This window comes from Phaethon aethereus (genome assembly GCF_964289735.1).
Source record: "Phaethon aethereus genome assembly, chromosome: 2".
NCBI classification, from domain to species: Eukaryota; Metazoa; Chordata; class Aves; order Phaethontiformes; family Phaethontidae; genus Phaethon; species Phaethon aethereus.
The window spans coordinates 9,459,648-9,474,196 of record NC_138582.1 but is presented as its reverse complement, the minus strand read 5'-3'; the positions used below and the strand labels follow the sequence as shown (position 1 = coordinate 9,474,196).

General features: G+C 39.7%; 1 protein-coding gene across 2 annotated transcripts in view; it reads left to right on the top strand.

Annotated features, from left to right (window-relative positions):
* Window positions 1-1,834: 1,834 nt before the first annotated feature.
* Window positions 1,835-14,549, top strand: part of PHF20L1 (PHD finger protein 20 like 1) — a gene marked incomplete at its 3' end in the record, with an annotated part of 54,262 nt that continues 41,547 nt past the window's right edge. For both annotated transcript variants that reach the window (XM_082015073.1, XM_082015074.1), the window contains exons 1-4: window positions 1,835-2,480; window positions 11,066-11,237; window positions 11,384-11,468; window positions 12,261-12,349. In XM_082015073.1, coding sequence (XP_081871199.1) covers window positions 2,398-2,480; window positions 11,066-11,237; window positions 11,384-11,468; window positions 12,261-12,349 — 429 coding nt within the window. In that variant the 5' untranslated portion in view covers window positions 1,835-2,397. The remainder of the gene's footprint in view (window positions 2,481-11,065; window positions 11,238-11,383; window positions 11,469-12,260; window positions 12,350-14,549) is intronic.

The following is a 14,549-nucleotide window of genomic DNA, read 5'->3' as shown; positions in this document are numbered from 1 at the left end:
TGTGACCCAGAATGTGCAGTGTCCAGAAACCACTATGCCTATGAAAGCTTGTGTTTCTTTTTTGTTAGGAGATGGAAACTTGACTGTTATCTTACTGATCACATCCATGGGGACATGATGATGCTGATCTTGCCATTACAAAAAGGCTGGAAACTTCTGTGCTGGAGGAGAAGAGGAGGAAGGTCTCCATGAGATGGTTCCTGGAGTACTGGGATGGCAGCAATGCAGGGGCCAAATGCCAGCCTTGACTGAAGGCCAGTGCTTTTATCAGAGGTGTCCCAGGCAAAGCAAAACACAGTGATAAGCAGCAGAGCAAACACTGAAAGCTGACAGCATTAGGAAGCCCCGGAGTTTAATGTGCAGCAAGAAAGGGAGCAAGTAATTCATCACCGTGACCAGCAACAGCAAGGAGCAGCTGAGCAGCTGTAACCACGATAAAGCCAGCCTAGCACACCCTGACCAAACCCATTGCGATCTCCAGCCCCACGCTGGATGCCAAAAGGGACGGCAGTGGGTTGGCCCCACCAGCAGCCACGCGCCCACCCAGCTGCCTGCTCACCCCCAGCTCCCAGTGGGATGGGGAGGGGGGGGAACACTGGGAAGAACAAAAGCGAGAAAATCTGTGGGTTGAGATAAAGCTGGTTTCATGGGTACAGGAGGGAGGAGAATGCGGACCGTGATAGGGCTGTTGCTGTGTGCCTCCCGCCAGCTAACGGGTGCCCAGCTGGCCACTGGCCGTGGCCACCTCAGCGGCCACCTTGGTGGCCACCCCACACTCTTCTCCCCCGCCCCTATTTTTATGGCTGAGGTTGAAGGTGTATGACGGCATCAGGGAAAGCCGTGACGTTGTGCCAGTACCCCTCAGCGACAGGGTCACCAGCACAGCGCCCCCTGCGGCACCGCCTCCCGCCCCACGGGCCAGTCAAGCACCGCGCACCACCGCGCATGCGCGCAGTCGCCTCCCTTTGTCTCCCTCGCTTGGCCCCCCCCCCCCCGCCTCGCGTCACGCGGCGGCGGCTCCGCAGTCACGTGCCGGGGGCGGTGGCATGGCGGCGCCGAGCCGCGCCTCGCGGGCTCGTCGCGGGGTGGTGACGCGGCGGCGGGGCGCGGGGAGGATGGGGCTGTGAGGGCGGCCGCCGCGCCGGACAGCCCGCGCCGCGCCGAGCAGCGGGCGCCGCGCCGGGGCTGCGCGCCGCCACAGGCCCCGCCGCTGCCTTGCGAGTTGGAGGAGGCGGTAAGGAGCGCGGCGAGGGCGCGGGCGACGGGGCGGGCGGCCGCGGGCGGTCGCGGGCGGTGGCCCCCTCCGGGCGGGCCCAGCGCGGCGGGGGGCTCCGGCGCCCCGCTCACGGCGACCGGGCCCGGCGGGGCGGCGCCCGCGGCCCGCCTAGCGCCGAGCCCTGCCTGCGGCCGGCTGTCCGGCGGACCGCGGCCGGTCGCGTCCTCCCCTGGGCCTGGTGGAGCGCTCAGCCCCCGGCGGCCGGGGCCCTCCCGCGCCCCGAGCCTGGCTGGGGAGGACCCCTTTGTGTCCTCCGCGCTCGGGGAGCGGCCCGGGCTTCCTCGGGCCGGCCCTCGCCTCCGAGGCAGTTGCCCCCATCGCGCTCTGAGCGTGGGCAGGGGAGCCCCGCTCAGAAACGGGGATCCGGCTGCCGCTCCTCTGGCGCTCTGGGGCGAGCAGGCTCCGGCCCCGCAGCCCAGCAGCCTTGCACCTCAGTAGGCGTGCAGCCTGTGGCCCCAACGGTAAGGCAGTCTGTGCTTCGGGATCGTAAAGGAGGTACATCAGAAAGTCACGATCATCGCGAAAGTAGTGGGGCAGAGAAGCGATAGTGACAATTATCAAAAAAGCATTAAAGGGCACTGGTGAATGAAACTTACCTAGTGCTGTGAATGAGACCTGAGAGTGTGTAGAAAGGCTGAAGATGGCTTTTTTGTTTATTTTTGTTTCTGCTAATTGCATCTTACCTGTCCTTTAGGCTATGTTTATCTTTCAATTTCAGTTCTTGGTAAGGTACATTTTTCTTGGGTTTGACCTTTTCCACAGCAGAGGGGAGAACACCCATTGACTCTAGATAACTCTTAAAATTATGCTCCAAAGGGGTGTGAAGGAATTGCAGTGTAGTACAGTTCCAGAGATGAGCACCAGTTTATTATTTTTCTTTATCCTGGGAGGGAAAGAAATCTGAATAAGAATACATGAATTTTATTTAATGTCTCCTTTGGGCCTTTGATTGTACTTCTGAAAACTAAACAGTTACTGGAAAGCCAAGGTAGAAATTTCACATTTTTTTTCCATCCTCTGGAATATATTTGCTGTCAGGGACACATTTTAGATGATAGTATGTGTTTTAATAATTTTTTTTTTTTTTTCCTCCAAAGGTAGTGGAAAAAGAAGATACCAAGATGAGTAAAAAGCCTCCAAATCGTCCTGGAATCACCTTTGAGATTGGTGCTCGTTTGGAGGCACTGGACTATTTACAAAAATGGTATGGAAGACATTGTGCAGTCTATCTTATCAAATGATAAGAGCAAAATTATTTTGTGTGTATTGTATGTTCTGATGTCCAGTTATAAAACTGAGTGCACTTATTAATTGGCCATTTCACATGTGAACTTTATGAATTTCTACATAAGATGTCTGTTAAAACTGTTAGCTCTTAGGAAAATATTCTGTCTTCAGAAACTGAACTAAACTTTTCTGTGGGTTTTCGTTCGTTTGCTTTTAGTTGCTTGTGCCACTGTAGTAAACAAAGAGCATTTCCAGAGTAGGGTGGAATACAGTGTCACATGCAAGATGATAGGTGTGTTAAGGTGGCAAACTTCTGTGACTAAAGACTTCTTTTGTTTTAGTTTGAAGGCATACAGGCAAATTTGGTTTGTACTCAGTTATCACACTTTATAGGTTCACAAAACTGTTTTTTAAAAAAGAAAATGTCTTTAATCAGAGTTCAGGGAATAGGTAAGTACAATTGTATCAACCAGTTGGAGGAATGAAGTGCTTAAAACTGTGAGTCTGCACTACCCAGTCATATTTTGAGTCAAATTATATTATGGTCAAGGCTATAAAATGGAAATGTTGCACACAAAGGCCGTGCTACACAGCATGTGTATTGTGAAAGGAGTTATTCTTTTAAAATAAATTGTTAGTCAAAATTTTATTAATGCAAGTGGGCTAATTTCATGATGTATGCCGGCCATGCTGTTTCAGTTTGAAAAATCACTGGTTTTGTTGAAGTAGGTGACACAGGAAGTTGATATTTCTACCCAGAATTTTTTTTTGTAGCTGCTCTCTGATTAATTAGGGCTAGGAAGTGTAGAGGCCTGTACATGCTTTTCTGTTGCATTCCTGGAGAACTAAACATGTTCATGTAAATACCTGATCCTGATAACTCCAAGTTAGATAGAGAAGTCAGTGTATTATTTACATGTTTACTTCAGTAGTTATATGCTCTGTATAAAAAGTTGGGTTAAACTTCTTTATCTGTAGAGCTTTGATGTTTTAATTACAGCAAAAATACTGTTGTGGTTTTTTTAAATAAACGGTCTCTAAAGGAAAATACGGTTTACGGAACAGTTCTTGTTCTTGTCTGTTGCTGTAGAGTGGGTTTTCAACAGAGTGATTCTATAACTGAATGCTAAGATCACGAAACTGTCTGAATAGTGCTATAAAAATAATTTTAATAGAACTATTCATAGCATTTCCTGTGACTAGAAGTAGCTGGTTAATGTAGCTAGATAACACAAGTTAATATGTAAAAATAGTTTCAGCTTAATGGTATCAAAAAAAATCACAATATCCAGTGTGTAGTTTGTATCAGATCTGCCCAGCCTTTTCACAGGGAAGGGTTGCGGGTAGGTTCTGGAGTACTTGTCTAGGTTTGGCCTTGTTGGTCATGGGCCCTGTTGCAAGCTCTGCAGCTGAGTTGCATGGTATTTTCAGGCAGAATAGAATTTATTCTGAACTTTCTAGGAATTGATTCATCATCTGGACCACCACGTAGAACAGGTCAAGTTTATATGCATGTAAACTTCTGTGGTGCCATATACAGGAGCAGAAAGTCAATGTTAAAATTTTGCAGTTTTAGTAGCTCTGAAAACAGGACTCTTTCAAATGAAATTATATTCATCCACATAACCCAAGAGCTTATTAGAGAAAGCCTACTATCATGTTATTATTAGGGTGACATGGGCTGGAATAATAATCTATGTGACCTTTTTTTCCCCTTAGCTTTCTGTTGTATAAGGGGGTGGTGGGCTGCTTTTTAAATTCTTTCTATATATAAGCTGTATGCATTCCCCTCATCTGCATGCAGAAATAGAACATACTTCAGAGAAAATAAAGTTGCTGAACTTACATGAAACCTCTTTATATTTTCTAACAAAACCAAAATTGAAGAGCAGTAGTATTGCTTAGCTCAGTCTTTCTACAAGCAACAAATTGAGAACACTTAATGAAAAATAGCCTTTGATTTTTTTTTTTTTTCCCCCCTCCATATTTCTGAAAGCCTGCTGTTATTTAAAGACCTGGTGTTCATGACCAGTTAAAATGTGAATGAAAAAAGGCTTCTAGAGGATGGGAAAAAATACAGTCAAGTTCTGCTGTATTTTTTTGCTTTCTGGGACACTACTGTAGGTCTCAAATTTCCATCTGTGTAGTAGTTGCTGAAATTCATCTCATAGAATCTGGTGTTCTGTTTGAATTTTGTGAACTTTGGAGAGGTTATTGTGTACCTTGGCTATATATTGCTTAAAACCTTTGTAATTCTAAATAAGGAAGTTTTTGCAGACAGTGTTTGGGTCACTGGTATCATTTGACATGTATGATAACTGAGTAGAAGAAAACCTGGTCAAATTGATTAGCAAAGACAGGCTGTCAATGAGCGTGTTTATTTTTGTTTTATTGTGGAGGTAACTATAATTGCTTCTTTATCAAGTGAAAAACAGTATACTGTTGCAGGGGAGGTCATCTTACATAATGAATTCGTGCCACTTGTTAAATTTAAATTCACTAAAGCAAATTATGAAATGCAGCTCTAATCAAAATGAATGTGATCATCTGTCAGCAGTTAGTAAATGAGATGGGATTGACTGATAATAGAAGAATATTAAATATATGTATGAGATGATCAGGGGACTGGAGTATATGACCTGTGAAGAGCGGATGAGGAAACTGGACATGTTTAGCTTGGAGAAGGCTTCAGGAGACCCACCAGCAGCCTTCCAATACCTACAGGGTATCAAGAAGACTTAGCCAAGCTCTTCTCAGTAGTGCATGGTTGGTGAACAGGAGACAACAGGCACCAGTTGAAATGAGAGATTCAGGCTAGGTTGAGGAGAATCTTTTTCCCCATGGGGCAGTCAAGCAGTAGATCAGGTTGTCCAAAAAGTTTGTGGAGTCTCCAGCATTGGAGGTTTTCAAGACTGGGCTGGATAAAACTCTGGAAAACCTGGTCTGGTCCCATAGCTGACCCTGCTTTGAGTGGGAGGTTGGACTAGAGGCTTTCTGAGGTTGTGTCCAACTCGAATTATTCTATGATCTTATACAAAAACTGACACATGTGCACATACTCCCTCATGCCTGTCACTGACAAAGTAAATGGCATAGCAGTAAAACTGCACATATCTGCAAGTATGTGCCCATGTGTAAGACTGGTTCTAAAGCTGTTAGCTCTCACAAGTAGGACACAGTCTCTGCAAAGTTGGTGTGTTTAAAGATGCATCTTTTCCTTTTTTTTCCCTGTTTTTTTGTATCCTTTGTGGCTCTAGCTCTCCTGGTTGTCCTGTAAGTGCCAGATACCACTTTGAAAAAAACTCAACCAAACAACCGTTATTTTTCTGAGACCATAGTCCTTATTAATCTGCTTGATCAAAACTCTAAGTTTGATAATGAAGTAAGTACAGATATATAGCCCTTGTTGCAGTTCTGGAATGGAAACAGCTCACTAAAATAGGTTAGTTGTCAGAATAGCAGCACTTTTGTCTTGGTATATTTGATGATTGGGATGGATTCCTCCTTCCCGCCCCCCAGTATGGAGGAAGCTTGTTTCCTGTAAGATGCTGGGGAATCTTATTTTGTACAATCCTTGCTTTAGATTTCAGTTGACTGGGTTACCTGGCAGCCAGGTATTTGAAAGGACTGTGAAGACTCTGCTTTATATTGATACAATACAATATATATATAATAAAAGGTGGGGAGTTAGAAGAAGGTTTTTGCAGATACCAGAAGACTATTTGTGAAGAAGTCAGAATGGAGAGTATTTGGTTTTACATCCTCTATGAGGTAGAAGGAAACTTTTATACCATTACTGTGAAGGCAGGAACTATGTATCAGTTTCTAGACTTTGTAGGTGCAAACTTGGGCAAAGTTACTAACATTTTTGCATCCATTTTTACAGTTTGAAATAACTTGTCCCACCTAACATGGTAATTCACCACTTGTTGGTCACTTTTGAAGGGTCAAAAGGAAGATGATGCTGTAAAAATGAAAAATACTGTCTGTGTGGCCATTAATATTTGTTGAGTGCGTTGGAGAAAATGTTTGTTTGTTGTTTTTGTACTCTGTCAAGAAATGAAAACTGGCAGTTTCCCATTAATTTTTACTATATGAATGTTGGAGCATTATTGTTGTCAGACCAGTGCTTCATGGTGTAAATTTTGTAAGCCATATTAAATTTTGCAGCTTTACAAAAATGTTGTATAATTCTTATGGGTTAGAATCACTGGAACATGAGAATGGAGAGCATGCAATAGGTAAATGGGCAGATACCATCACCTAACAATAGTTTTCCTACTCTCTAAAAAAACCCAAACAACAAACAAAAAAAAAAAAAAAAAAAAACCCAAACAAAAAAGAGAGACTTTTTGGGGGATTACTAAATACTATTTCCAGCATGCTATTAAAAAAAGTGCACCCAAAACTTGCAGGTTATTGTTTCTTCTCAAAAAAGAACACTTTCATTGTTGGAGTTCGGTGGTCTGGTGTTTGTTTTTTTTTATTCCCCCTGCCCCCCCCGTGAAAAGTAAAGACTTCTTCCTCAGTTTTTTAGAGTGTTTTTTTCTGTTTTTTCTGGTTTGTGCTGAAAAAAACCCAGTTTTTTCTGGTTTGTGCTGAACAAATGTTGGCACATCTGTTTGTATACCAAATTAATTTTGATCCATTGATGTGGAGTATTTGTTGGGGGTGAATGGGGAGAATTAACCTGACTGGAAGGTTGTTGGGGCTTAGACATCACTACACTTCGGTACTGTAGAGTGATGTTCGTATTCCCCTTTGTAGTGCTTCTTCATAAGGCCTACTTGTAGCTTTGCAATGGAAGAGACTTCTAAATAAAATTTCTCATGTGTTAGATGTGATCATCTTTATGTTAATATCTTTTCAGAATAAATATAAATATTGCACTTGGCCATAGTAAAAGCTTTCCTGTGTGCACTGTTACTAGAATTCTTAAAAAAGGCAGATTAAAAAATTTACATTGCCATTTTATCTTTTATTAGCAGGAGTTTCATACCTGCCTTTGAAATATTTATATAATTTTGCAATTTATGAAACTGGCTATTTTCAGTAAAAGTACAAAGACTGTAACACCAGAAAAATGTTTCTGTGCAGTGTAAAATTTGCAATAGCAAATTCTGCAATACGTATGCTCTGCTCTTTTCCACTGTGGGATGAGTATTGTGAAATATTACTGTTTATACATATTTGTGGCACATTGTGTGGATAATTTTAGTGGATATTGAGGGTAATATCTTATTGCTAAATCCATACAAAGTTATTTTTGGGTTGCCTAATAATCAGTTGCGTATAGCTTGGGTGGTTCAGAGATCTGCTAAGTCTTCCATCTCTGAGGACTGGAGTTGAGTGCAGGTTTTTGCTTTATTCATCTTGCAACCACTGTCTTGACATACACTGAAGAAACATAAATTATTGGAATAAAGCCATTATGTGCTCATGATTATTATAAGAATAACTGTGGAAAAATCAGTATCATGGACTTCAATTCAGAGCTGATAATGACATTTTAAAAAGGCTTTGGTGGCATGAATTGTATTTATCAATGAGAAATAAACCAATAAGCACATGGTGCTGCATTTCCTCTGAGTGATCCCTAATGAGATTTAATATTTTGCATATCTTCTTTTATTAACTGATGCTAGCTTTGCTTTTTTCTGTTTTTTTTTTTTTTCTGTATGTATTAACATCTTGATTCTTGGCTTGCTGAGTTTTCCTTAAAACTACCGTCATTTTTACATATTTGTACATAAACTATAGTCTGTATTTTACTTCCCTCTCTTACTCAGTTTTCTCTTTGCAGGACAGTGTACCATATTTTACCAATTTATCCCTTCTGTTGTCTTCTACACGCAGTGCTTGGAATGGTGACTTTGCTGTGAAAGCTACCAACCATAACAACAATAAAAGTGTAGCAAGGGAACTGCTATAGCATAGTGCCATAATGGGAACAGAGTATTTGTGTTGGAGATGCGTAGGAAAAGGAGGATTCTGTCTTTTGGCTGATGGTCCCTGAATTTTGTAAAGTAACTGTAGTTTTGCATCACTCCCTGGCTGGCATGGGATAAACCTGAAATTTCCAACTGCAGTGAGAAGAGCACCGTCATTCTTGTGTTGCATGTTATTTACTCAGCTTCAGTGCTTGTGCACAAGCTCTCAGTTTTGATCGCTACGAAGTAAACTTCATGTCCTCTTGCTTTTTCTGGTGTTTTTCCTTCCATCTGTCAAATGCTTTCTGTGTCATTCTTTACTTCTATTTGGAACTCTTTTAGGTGACATCGTTACTCATACATTTGCTGTAGTAACAGTAAATTTACTTTTTCCTTTGCTTTGCTACTCTTCCTTCCTGCTTATTCGGACACTTGGTATCTGAAATTGGAACACTTGGGAAGATGAAAAAAATAGTAAGAAATTTTATGGTACAATTCCTAAATGTAGCAGCATGTAAATTTAACTAAAGAAAGCATCGTCAGAGGCAGGGCTTAGGAAAACCGAAAAAAATTAGCCAATTAGTCCTGGCTGACTGATTTTCTTGAAGGCTTGTTCAAAGTTAAACCAGAATGCTGATGATGGGGTTCAGGTTTTGACCTACGAGTTTTACTTTGTTTTGATACAATATGTCATCAGTTTCACGGTTCTTATTAGATTGTTGTTGTCAGTCTGCTTGAGAGGGGAAAGGAGGTTGATCTTGTTGTTTCTCTGAAAGAAGTCCCATGGGGTTCTTCTGTCTTGGAAAAAAATTTGGTTAGTAGGGTGGCAAATGAGAGTGCAGTTTGAGGCTATGAGATTTTTTGTTTATTCTTTTTAAAGTTCAGTGAGAAGAAGTTCAGAACTTAAAGAATGGCTATGAAAATATTTTGCATTTCAGAAATGTATGGATGAGACAAATGCAGTAAGAAGTTGGACTGTCTGTGTTCTGATGTGAGGGTGAAATGTGACTGAAGTGGTTGCAGTATTAATGTAGAAAATCGGAGGGATTTTTTTCTCATTCAGCAAATCCCAAGATACTTAGATGTTGGGAAGCTGTATACATCACTGCAGCTGGAAAAGTAGTCTGGAAAAATGAAGGAGTAAATTGAGATTGACACCTTTTGTTTTAATGCCCTGTTCTAGTCACTAGGAAATAAAGCAAGCCTGTACTTGCTGAGAACTTACATTTTAATCAGAACATAGTGTTAAACACTCATTTATAATCACCATCAGTATTTTGGAGAGAAAGTTTTTAAAATTGAAGATGTTGACTGGATTCCTGTATATGTCAGTGTGCGTTTCTAGCTGATGGAATTTGCAGTAGGACTGGAAATCGGTTGCTCAAGCTCTGCTTCCTTGCTGTTGCTCCACAGTAGCACTTTGTTAGAAAAACAGGTTGGCTCTTACTGAAGGACAGCTGCCCTTTTGTTGTGGTCTTTTGTTTTGGTCTTTTGTTTCAATACATGTTTTGTTAACTTTAGACCCACCCTAATATAAACTCTGGAGAAAAATTGATGATATAATTAACTTGGTTTTTTAGGAGTTTCTTTGAGCTTTTAAATCCATTTCAGTACTTTTGTGAAGGGCAGAAGCAGCTGAATTCTGCCTCATTCCAGTTTTCTCTGCATTTCATACAGTGGAAATAATGGGATCTCATAATTTTGATGGAAGAAGTAGTGTGACAAAAATCAGTTTGTGCCTTGCTCCCCTACTACAGTTTTGTGAAATGTCTCACTTTGGTGAAACAGAAATAGTAAGACTGAACAATAATTGCTGAAGTTAGAGAAGTTTGCCATTTTTCCCTACAAATGTATTCTCAAACTTTATGTTCCTAAACTACGTCTATGCCACACCCAAAATTAGATGCCTAAGACTTGATCTGGTTGTAGCTCAGTCCTCATTAGTTCTACTGAGTGCATACAATGTTTGCTGAGAGTAAAACCCATATATTAATTAAGACTGACATTTAGTTTAGTGCATGTGGAATTACAGAGAGATGATTGCTAAAAAAATAGTTACTATGAATCAAATTTAATGGCGGTGAAATTGTGGAAGCTGATCTATAAATTAGTAAACAGCTTAGATTAAGTAAGAGTGTTCTGTTGACTTCTGGGTTTGATTAGATGGTTGGATTTTTCTGGAATCAATGGTATAGTTTGATGAAACATTTCATATGATAATAGTAATGAATGTACTCCTAAAACTATTTTATAACCTTCCCATCCCCAAGCAAACACACACTGTTATAGGATTTTGCTTTAAACAAACACAGGTTTTAAAACTGATAAGCACAAACTTCTAATGCCAATTTCAGGTTGTCTTCATCTGGGCGTTTGAGGTTTAAATTTGTGTATAATCATCTGACTAGGATAAAGCCGGTGACATATTACTGATATGTATAGATAACTCTTAATTTAAATGTTATCCTACTACCAATTTAGTAACTTCATCTTTTTCAGACTTGGAGATTTCTCTGTACAAGGTGTTTGTATAACTTTCTGAATGTTCACATAAGATCTGTTGTATGCAAAAAAAAACCCCAAAACCCTGGAAAAAGCTTTGGGATTTATCAGTTTACATTTATCATTCGAGGTATCCATCTCGTATTGAGAAGATAGATTATGAAGAGGGCAAGATGTTGGTCCATTTTGAACGTTGGAGTCATCGCTATGACGAGTGGATTTACTGGGACAGCAACAGGTTGCGACCCTTGGAGCGACCAGCATTAAGGAAAGAAGGGCTGAAAGACGACGAAGAATTTGTTGTAAGTGGCACATTTATTTTGTCTTTGACTCTCTTTAAGCTGTCCTTGTTTTCCTACATTAAATCTCTCTAGCACATAATGTTTAATTCTTTTTAGGAAAAAATCTAAATTATTAAAATATTAATGACTAAATTTGTATAAAATAGGATTTTAAACCTGGAGAAGAAGTCCTAGCTCGTTGGACAGACTGTCGATATTACCCTGCAAAGATTGAAGCGATTAATAAAGAGGGTATGTATTTATGTATGGTCCATTAGTAAGGACCGTTTGCATATGCTGTGCTGTAGCTGTAGTCTGCTTAAAAAAATGACATGCGAATACAGTTTTCCTCACTGCCTCAATATTAAGTAGAAATGTTTCTATTCTATCAGATTTAATAAGAGGTTCATCTTTTATCTGTGAAAAAAGAAAATTTTGATTTCTCCTGGAAGACAAAATGCTTAATGTTTCCTCAGTGATGAGAAGAATATCCTGTGGACAGTGTTATAAATACTTTGTACTATTGTTGATTTGGGCTAACAATATGTTTAAATTTTTGTAATTGTTTTAGGAATGGTAGTTCTCTTCAAAGTTCTGTTTATTGGAAGAAAACAATGGAAATGGGGAAATAACGGAACAAACTAAATGCAATACTTCACAATGGGGTGGTATTTCTAATGAACATAAGTAAAAGTTGAAGTTCTTACTGTAGTTTAAAGCAAACGAGGAGTTGATTGTGAATTGAACTGTTTTCCTGCTGTGACAGTTTAAATATTACACGGTTCTTGAAATGAATTATGAGGGAAAGTGACACAGTAGCTTAAACATGCTTTAAATCGTCCAAGTTGACAAATAACAGCAATATAAAAACAGAGTTTCATTGAGGCCATCATTTATTTTTCTTAGAATTCATGGTCCTGACTGTAGGTAACACCTGGTTACTTTGTTCATATAGCCTACAAAACATTTTGCTAAAGCTTTCATAGTAACAAGGTGTGTTTTGTTTCTTAACTGCTCATAGTGATTACATCAATCCTCTTCTAGGAACTTTCACAGTACAGTTCTATGATGGTGTTATTCGATGTCTTAAGAGGATGCATATCAAATCTATGCCAGAGGATGCAAAAGGGCAGGTAAGAATACTTTAGGTATCTCTTTGTTAGGCTTTATATAGATTTTTTTTTTTTTTTTAATATCTTGGAATAGTAAAAATGTCATCTAGCATAACTAGTTTTAGATTACAGTCTTTTTTTCTAGGTCCTGCACTGCCTTGCTTCACCAGTTTTGTGGATGATGCCGTAGACTGTGCTGCTCACGTAGTCTTGCCTCTATCTGAAATGTCTAGCTGCTGTACACTCCATTGCTGGCTAGTCTGTTCCCAGAGTTTTGTCTTGCAGAGTTTACAAAACCAGGGGCATCCAGAGACTTTTTCCTCTGGTGTCTTTTGAGGAAAAAGCTTCAGCTTGTCAGAAGTTTGTGCTGCTGTTTTTTTTTTTTTTTTTAATTTTTTTTCTTCCTCACCCCATCTCTTTTCTTTGCTACCATGGTAGCTTTTTGCCCACATGTTCTTATTAACATGACTGTTCTGTGGGGTTTTTCTCCCCTGTATCAGAACTTTTGGGGAATCAGACAGATAGATATTTCTTTATCTCTGATAATGTCCCGTTGCTCTTAAAGAAAAGATGCTGACTAGAAGTTTAGGGAGGCTGTGAAGTAGAGGACCATGATTTAGTCAACAGGCATATCTTTACTTGCAAAATTAAAACTGCATTGGAAACTGTTGCATACTTCCAGTGGAAATGCCATTGGATTTATCTTACATGGTAACTGTATTCTCATAGTTAATGAGAAGGTACTCCACTGAAACTGTTTGAGACAAGAAATGTAAAATAACTGTTCTTATTTGTTTTCTTCAGAATACTTCTTCTAACTTGGCAAACAAAATTCAGGTATTTCATAATTACTGTTGTAACCATACATATGGTGACAAGGGCAGATGGATAAGTGAATTGGCTTGAAAACATATCTATATCAATAGAAAACCTCTGTCTCCAGGTTATGGGTAGCTGTATACTAGGGTTGATCGTCTGTGCAGAGAACACTGGAACTTTATGCAGGCAACACTGCACTATTTAAACTATGTTTCCTCAGAGAAATTAAACTGAAATCCACAGTCATGCTAACACTGGCTTCTTGCCAGTCTTACAATAACTTTATTGAACCAGTATATAATGTTTCAAGCAACACTTTCAGTATGACAGTAAGTTAGGAAGCTAGAATATTTCATTTTATTTCATAGAAAGGAAAACTTGGGTAATGTGGTTGTGACTGAACTGAAATAGCCTTTCTGTGCCAACATGAAGTCGTCCTTTACTCTGTCCTGTGCTTTTTCTAGGGAGCTATGTTGTGTCTAATCTTGAGTTACTACTCTTACGCCACAGGCATTTTCAGTTTAAAAAAAAAAAAAAAATTAATTTCTTAGCAACCATTTTGATGTCCAAACATGCTTGGTGACAGTCCGGCTCATCTGTTATTTCTAATTTTTCTCAGTAGTTGAGAGTTATGGTGTCAATCTCATGCACCTCAGGGGCTGAATGTAGATGGCTTCAGTTAAGTCTTAAGAAAGAACAAGGGGGCCAGATTTACACTTTCTGAGATAGATTTAGAATTTTTAAGTTGTCTTGCAGCAAGAACACCACCAATTATGCTTTCTATAATGCTAATTGATACTAGTCTTAGCAATTCATTTTGCAAGATTAGAGATAGGTATGAAGTCCTGTAGCTTTCAAAGGCAAAGGTACTTCTTTTCCTGCAACATCTCCTACATCATTCTGCTATCGTAAAATGTTTGTTTTTCAAAATATTTTTGTGGCTATTTAAAATAAAAACATGATCTAAAATTTGGTTTGAAAATCAGTTACCTGGAACTGAGCTTTGTCCAAGCCTAGAACCAAAATGGGCGTTTTTGCTATTTTACATTCTTTATTTTATAAGACAACATCTACTAAAAATTGTGTAAAGCTTAAAAAAATTCCAAGAATATAACTTGAGTTGAAAAACAATGGAGTTGACAGATCCAACACTTCATGCTTAATTTAAACCTATGACTTGTTTTTTGTCTGTTTCCAAAGAAAAAAATACATTTCAAGAGATGAGTGTAGGCTTAAGATAGTGCATTAGCAAATTTAACAAATGCAAGATCTCCTTGGAAGGTGTGTGCTAAGCATGCAGAATTTGAATTACATGGAGAAAGAGGGATATAGACTAGTTAATTCTTTGATTTGAGCTTACCGTATCTTAAAGGAAGAGATTGTAAACACTAACACTCAAACT